Source organism: Ostrinia furnacalis, unplaced genomic scaffold (genome assembly GCF_004193835.3).
Source record: "Ostrinia furnacalis isolate ACB-3 unplaced genomic scaffold, ASM419383v2 OfSCF7367, whole genome shotgun sequence".
In the NCBI taxonomy this organism is placed as follows: Eukaryota; Metazoa; Arthropoda; class Insecta; order Lepidoptera; family Crambidae; genus Ostrinia; species Ostrinia furnacalis.
The window spans coordinates 631284-639193 of NW_021137606.1; the positions used below are offsets into that span (position 1 = coordinate 631284).

The window sequence follows — 7910 nt, forward strand, 5'->3', positions numbered from 1 at the left end:
TGAGTGCGGTAGACGCTAAATTATTCACGCACACTACATAATGACCCTCGGATTGCTCGGATCAAACTCCCCGCACCCCGCACTTCCCTTGACCAAAAATTGGTGGGGCGCGTCTTCGTGGATAACAAGATCTATAAAAAGGATTAGACGGGGCACTGAGGATCGATCTTAGACTGAGGGTATTTGACGTTTTGACGTTTCATGTATTATTCTATAAATCGCCGGTCACATTAATGCTATCCTCCTGTTTTACTCTCTTTCTCCCCCCACTCCTCCTCTATCTCTTTCCTGACCCGTTTCAATAAAGCTGCCCATTTAGTTAACTGTGTGTACTATAACTATGGAGAATTTTAACGTAAAATGTATACTTGCAGGTTGACGCCGGCGATGGGTCTTACCCCTCAGTCAACACGTGCGTGCATTACTTGAAGCTGCCTGAATACTCCTGCAAGGAGGTGCTTCGCGAAAGGCTGCTGGCTGCGACCAACGAGCGTGGCTTCCATCTTAACTAGATACTAGCTGATTTAATCTAGCTACATCATTATAATCTAGCGTTGGTGATAATTCTTTAGTATTCGCACGTAAAAATGTTATTTGACATGAGGCTGCATAATGCCACTGTCATACATAGTGTTGAAAAATTTTTTTTTTCGGATATAATACTGCACGTTTTGAGCTAATATTTTGAAACTGCTATTACAAAAGTGACAAAAATAGACTGAGATGTATCGGTACAATTGGTGACAGGTTGATAAAAATATTTTGTCATTTAACTAACTTTGAAAACTATACTGGAATATAACCATAGATGTAGTAAGTAAAAAGACACTTATGTGAAGAGCTTGCTGCGATGATTGTTAAGATATCAATATGTTTTATGTATGTATTTGTAATTCTGAATCTGGAAATCTAATCTCTATTCAGGAAGGTTGGTAAAGAGGCTTGTATTATTTTGGTTACAGAAAGTTCGCTTTCTATTAGATCTCTATGAAGTGTGATTATTTCGTGTAATAATATTTTTCAAATTATAATGTTGTTTTGTCCAATTTCAAATTATATTGTAAATTAAATGATACTAAATTCAATTTTTTATCTCCGTTTCTGGCTTAGAAATTAAAAATCTTGCAGCTTTTCTGAAGCTCTTAACTGCGCTCTGACGCGTTAGCGTAAGTAGAAGATAAGGATTTATTCTTCCATAAATATCGTATTTTTAAATTCAAAATCCAGAGACAATATTAATAAAACTTGAGATAAAATTATGAATTGTTTTGTTAAATAACTACTTAGTTTAAATATATTTTAACTTATCAAGGAAAAGCAAAGATCATCGTCTGATAGACATCAATAACGGAATGAAGTGAATGCTTACAAAAATAAAATTACATGAAGATGTTAACAACTCTGAAGTTTTTTTTTACTAATGTATTAAGTTGTTTATTCATAATTTTTGCACGTACCAGGGGATAAGTTTGTGTATCTTAGGTATTTTATAATTATAATGTCTTTCTATCTCTATATACCTTTAATTATTTCCTTTTTCTGCCTAGGTATGCACGCGACTCATTTCTTTGCCGGCTGAAAAATGATATTTTTTAGTGATCTTCTCGTGAGAATTTATTGCAAGTGGCCTATTTCACCTTTTTTATAACGGCATTCAAGGCGTTATCTTTTAACTAAAGTTAATTATTAAGTAGGCCTACTAAATAAAATATATTTTTTGTTATACAGCCATCATCTTAAGACAAGGGAAGAATCAAATATCCTTAAATAAATTCATTTGGTAACGGAATTTAAAAAAAAATGTGATCGTCGTAAATAAAATTCTACCAACTTAACTTCAGAGTGTGAAACACGCATTGTGTGGATGATATTTAGCTATGTTCCTTTAGTTGAATAATTTCGTCAACTTAAAGTTGATTGTGATTTACTGTATGAAATATTGTACGAATTAAAATATATTTTAGTTTAATAGGTATTTAATGTAATTTTATTAACAATAATAAAGCATCCTGTAGTGCTCTTATACTTTGTTGTTGAGGATTGTATCAATAAAATAAGTGAAAAAATATCATAGTTTTATTTCTATTACGATTTCAATGTCCCTCAATAGACCTTGCCTAAAGCATAGAAAAATGCAGACAGAAGGTTCAGGACGCAACGTTTCCTTGTACAAATAGTTTTTTTACCACCCAACTGGTAAACCACTTAGTTTCGTCTACTTACATGTATTTGCACGAACAAATATAACACCTGCTTTATTTTTGGTAAACACAGGCTGTTACTTTGTATCCTTGCCATATTCACAGAGATTAAAGTAGCGAACAGTACGTATCATTTTAGATAAACAAGAGACTCCCTTATAAAAAGCACACTAAGGCTGGGTTGCACCATTTTACTTTGAAAAACGTCAAAAATCTGTCAAAATCCATACAAAAAACACCGGTTATCGTTATAGTTACGGGCAAAGTTAGGTGGTGCAACTGAGCCTAAGTTTTTAGTAAAGGTTTTGCGGTACTAATTAGAATAAACCAATTTTGTCTCGCAGGTTAATTGGAATAATAAACCTAGTGGGCGTCAGCTTTTTTGCAATAGTGCCAAAAAGAATTTGAAAAACAATAGATTGCTGTAGTAGATATTTAAAAATAGAAAGTCTCAGTCGCCATCACCAACAAGTGATGTGCATGTGTTACGATAAATTAGTGGTGTGTTTACAGATTATCGATAAAATAAAATACACAAAATTAAAAAAGAAAATTTTAAGACATTCTTTTTTACTAATTTCTGTTCAGTATCAGTAATACAGGGTGTGGTTTTGTAAAACAAGCAGTAGAAATCAGCAGGATCACCATGGCCATCGTGCACGCGGGCTGCACGCGTTGGTTTGGTCGAACCTTTAGAGCACACCCAATTTTCAAAAGGGGCAGACTGCTCGTAGCAACAACTTTGAGTTAAGTAGAGGAGAAAATAGCTAACCTAATTTTTACGTTATTCCATAGAAACTACATTACCTATCTACATAGTAGTTCACTTTCATTGGCTCATAATATCACAAAATCACCACATACATTGCGAGTCTTTGAGTAATCCCTTTTTTACAGAGCATCAGCGTCAGATAGCCTCAAAGTAAGCAACTTGTACTATGCTTGTGTTATGGGTGCTAGCTTAACTGATTCGGAACTACTTGTAATAATATACTTTTGAAATACATACACATTTTAACATGGTAAGGGGGCGTCCATAAATTACGTGAGACAATTTTTGCCATTTTTCAACCCCCCCGCCCCCCTTGGTGAGATTTGGTGAGATTTTGCCTGACCCCCTCCCCCACCCCCCTAATCTCACGTGATATTTAATTAAATGCCTATTTTGCAATGTCTATGCTTCGAGTCTATTAGATTTATATGTAAAAATCAGTAAACCAGTGTCGTGCCACGCGCAGTGCAGGGTTCCGTAGCTTCCCGNAAAAACAGTCTGCATTCATCGGAGAACAAAACTCGCCTACATTACTCGCCTTCCGAGTGCGAGCTAATTGAAAGCGTGCTTGTCGGTGACCTGCTGTCAGTTTCCAGCCTGTGGCAGGCCTATTTGGAGTCAAACTTTATTGCTCATATCTTAGACGAACTGTCCACTCGCTAACAGCTATCCTACAAACATTTCTGAGCTCTTGCTGGACGTCGATACCAGTCAAATGATGATTTCATAGAGAGGTTGACATGAAAAAACGGTCATCCCTCTGCGATGTGCACCGGTGCTGTTGAGAACTTGGTCTCGGGATAAAGCCACCAGTCTCCCAAAAGCGTCTTAAAACTTTCGAAACCCAGGACTGGCTTATGTGGAGCTGACGTGCGACAGCCCGCTGGCTGAGCCCTTCTTGCAACAGTGCAACGATTTGTGCTGCATCTGTAGGTGTAGAATCCCAGGTAAAGTGTCAAAAGAAGCCAAGATGTGTATGGATCAATGTGTGAACGCAAAAATCGGAATACACGTGCTTTTATAGGGGGTAAATAGGCCGCAACTCGCGACGTATCAAACAGTTGGTACATGTCTTTTTTCTTACTTCTTCACATCAGCCGGGATAATCTTTTTAAATACCGGTGTGATTTAAATGAATTTGGTATCAATTTAAAGTTAAAAGTTTAATCTTTAAAATGGTGCTACTTTTTTTGTTACTAACAAATTCGTTAGTACACAAGATCGCGTGGAAACAACTTCATGTAAGTGATTCCATACTTTTGCTCGCGAGTGTATAACGGTTAAGATACATTACTTAGTTTAAGAGTAATAGTCATTTGACTCATGTATTATACAATTTCTTAACCGGTAAAAATTCCTTAGAAGAAAATATGAAATTGACTTTAGATGAAGTAATTGCTTGCTTCTGAAATATATTGTGGTAACGACAGACAACTACGGAACCCTACACTACGCATGACACGACACGCACTTGCCAAATTATTTACGCAATAGCGATCCCGATGACGTTTTTTTTTAATTTCGAATTTTCTTAATTTTGACATTAGCATCTTTAGTGTTTACAAATGCAGATGGAGACATTTTTAGTTTAATTTGATTAGACAGTTTGGAATAAATTGTCATTATCATCATAAAAAAAAAACATTTTTTTTTACTTCAATAACCCACTTTTCTGGCAATTTTACTCTATTTCTTGCGAGAAAAATTACGTGATATTTTCCGAGACCCCCCCTCTCCCCTACGTGAGATTTAGTGAGGTTTTCGTTGACCCCCTCCCCCCCCTAAAAGTCTCACGTAATTTATGGACGCCCCCTAACATCCAGACTCGTCACAGAAATTAAAATCCATCATTTCAATTTCTGCCCGGCCGGGAATCGAACCCGGGACCTTTCGGCATAGTAGTGAACCACTACACCAAACGCCCGATCTTTAATAGCTATTGCCTCTTTGTGGAAATCCTTGGGGGAGGCCTTTGTCCAGAAGTGGACGTCTTTCGGCTGAAACGAACGAACGAACGAACGAATTGCTTCTAAAGTCGTTGATTGATAAAATAATTTTGGAGCCTACCTTAGTTGGTATTAGATGAGATGGACAAATACTTAGCTAGGTAGGCATACAAAAGTTATATCTTATATTAATGAGTTAACTATAAAAAAAGCAATAATAGCGAACACAGCGAGTAAAACGGTTCAATTATGCACCTACCTAATACCTTTCGGGTAGAAAGTATTCGAGTAGGTAGATATTTTTTACTTATGCTCTGGTTTCTTTGACTTTGTTGAGACACCGAGCCGGGACGCTGCGCAACTACTAGATCTGCGCCTGAACATAGCAGCAACCTTGATAATTTACACAATTTTCATACAATGCAAAACAAAACAGCATTTAGTATAAAAACTTTGTGGTCACTAAGGCAGACATCAGTCAGTCAGCTGGTTCAGTGCAAATATGAGGGCTTTGCTTTTATGTTGCGTCGCAGTGGCGGCGCTGGCCTACGTCAGCTGCCGGGAGGTGCCGCGGGAGAAGCGCAGTGCGGACCTGGAGGAGGCCGCCAGCCACCACGGCGGCAAGTGGGACAAGGGCGGCGGCCACGAGCACCACCACCATCACCACCATGACCACGGGGAGAAGGGACACAAAGGCTACAAGGGCCACCACCACCACGAACACGGCAAGAAGGGACACCACCATCATGAAGGACACAAGGGACACCACGATGAGCACGGCGGCCACAAGAAACACCACCACCACGATGATGGCCACCACCACGAGCACCACCACGGCGAGAAGGGCCACAAAGGGCATGGCCACCATGAGGAGGGACATTATCACAAAGGCCACTCCACCAAGGGTCACCACGGTGTCCACAAGCACGACGAGTTCAAGAAGGAGAAGCACTTCCATGATCACCATCATGACGGCGGTCATCATGAGCATCACGGTGGTCATCACGAAGAACATGGTCACAAGAAGGGCGGCGGTCACCACAAGGGACACAAGCACCATGGCCACCATCATCATGAACACGGCAAGGGCGGACACCACGAGAAGGGAGGACACCATCACGACCACAAAGGCCACCACGATGAGGGCGGCCACCATGAGCATCACCATCATCATCATGACCATGGCAAGAAGGGCGGTCATGAGGACCACAAGCACTGGGGTCACAAGAAGGGACACTAAACTATTGATGCCAGCATATACGATTAGAACCAAATTAATTAGTCCTTATTATCTAGTTTCTCTAGGTTTTCTAATTAAGCACAATGTGTTAAGTTTTCGTTGAAAGTGATGTTGTTATTAAAAAAATATTGACAAAGGATTTTTGTTTAATTTATTTAAAGCATCTGAGCAATTCAAAGTCGATTCCAAAAAAGCCGGCATTTTCTGGGCAATTAGAGGTGCAAAAACAAACTTATCAATTTCACGTCACGTTTCGACAACAAAGTTACATAAAATAGTTGGCGGTGGTTAGTTGGCAACGGCTCCCGACCGATAAGTAACTTGCCGTTGAGAAACTAGACGGTACCCGAGAATGGCCTACATTTTAGTGGGCAACGAATTAGTCGTGGTTGCAATCGACCGATTTCTATAGAAAACACTTGCAGTCGAACTCAAATTGATAACGTTTCTCAATGGACAGCGATAGTGCACCGCATTAAACGTTTTATTGTGCTGTCCGAAACATACGTGCGGATATTATCTCCGTCTCTGCTTTGTTAAAATAACGGCTCTACTTTGTAAAGTATGATTGCTTTTTACCGACCTTTTGTGAAAATTTCCAATTTTCATTTAATGTTAGTTAAAATGCAGAATTAGACCAATCAGCATGTTGTAGTAGTTGTAGCGTTCATTTTTGATGAACATAATGTGAATAAGTAAGAGGTAATTAGCTAGATAAATAATACTCTTGCACGTAAGAGGTACGAGTACCTACTTAATGTAGTCTTGGCAAGTGGTTAAAAATTAAACAAATAAAATTAATTCATGTAGTACTAAAGAAATCAAGATTTTTTTTTACTTTAGTTATGACGTAGGAGTCTAAATCAACCTGCAGCTTCAATATTGTGAAAGATGAATCCGCTTCGCATCCGCAGCTTTAAATATTCGATGTTCGTTGAGCCATGTCCGACAGATATGGCGGCTCATAAAATGTAGAATTATGGTCGGTACAGTACACGCGATAACTTGGAAAGAAAAAGAACTAAAACTTATAAAATAATAATCCAGAAAATTGTGATAGTATGTTAATAATTACTTATTATGAAGTTATGATTTCAAAATTAGTTGAGCTGAAACATAGGTACCTACCTTATCAAGAAAAGGACTTCTATCTGAGCAAAGCGATTGGATAGAGATTTTGAATTATGTGAATTAGCTCTACCTACAAGAAATTTCACAAACTATCCTAACCCCATATCGCCCGTAAAACATATTGTTCACAGCGTTTTGGGAAACTAAAGTGGGTTTAATTTTGCGTACAGTGCGTGTAATGTCGGCTTTTATTCCACAAATTCTTACACGTTTAGCTGTATATGCGGTTTCAGTTGTAAACGAACGAGGACGGCAACGAATGAGTATTGCACTTTAGCAGGGAAGAGCTTCACACTTGGCTCGACGCCATGCGCTTCCTATAAAATAAAATTAGCTTTGTGTAGGTACAGTTCGGTACTAATGATTGCTGATATAAACTTAAGTAGGTAAAATTATTTACTTACTTCTATAAACTGATGTTATATAGAGTTAGTTAATTCCTCGATAATCACATTAAAGTTAAGTTAAGAGTGCAAAGTGTAACTGCCTTTCATAGTTGTTTCTACATTTCACAGATCCGGTAACATTGGAGAGTAGCAAAACTGTTATCACAGTTATTATTGTTATGAATTTACCTGCGGTTCCCTTGAGAAACAATCTGCGCGAGGACAACTCCTCGA

General features: G+C 38.4%; 2 protein-coding genes across 2 annotated transcripts in view; both read left to right on the forward strand.

Annotated features, from left to right (window-relative positions):
- Ufd4 (ubiquitin fusion-degradation 4-like) overlaps positions 1–1939 on the forward strand; it is a 37766-nt gene extending 35827 nt beyond the window's left edge. The window contains exon 47 of the mRNA XM_028320348.1: positions 375–1939. Coding sequence (XP_028176149.1) covers positions 375–512 — 138 coding nt within the window. The 3' untranslated portion in view covers positions 513–1939. The remainder of the gene's footprint in view (positions 1–374) is intronic.
- A 3295-nt stretch (positions 1940–5234) lies between these two features.
- LOC114364256 (histidine-rich glycoprotein-like) lies at positions 5235–6287 on the forward strand. Its single transcript, XM_028320351.1, has one exon. It carries the CDS (start codon positions 5422–5424, stop codon positions 6157–6159), a length of 738 nt encoding a protein of 245 aa, XP_028176152.1. The 5' UTR covers positions 5235–5421; the 3' UTR covers positions 6160–6287.
- Positions 6288–7910: the final 1623 nt, after the last annotated feature.

Coding starts and splice junctions, on each gene's coding strand:
- LOC114364256 (XM_028320351.1), top strand. CDS start 5,422: ATGAGGGCTTTGCTTTTATGTTGCGTCGCAGTGGCGGCGCTGGCCTAC.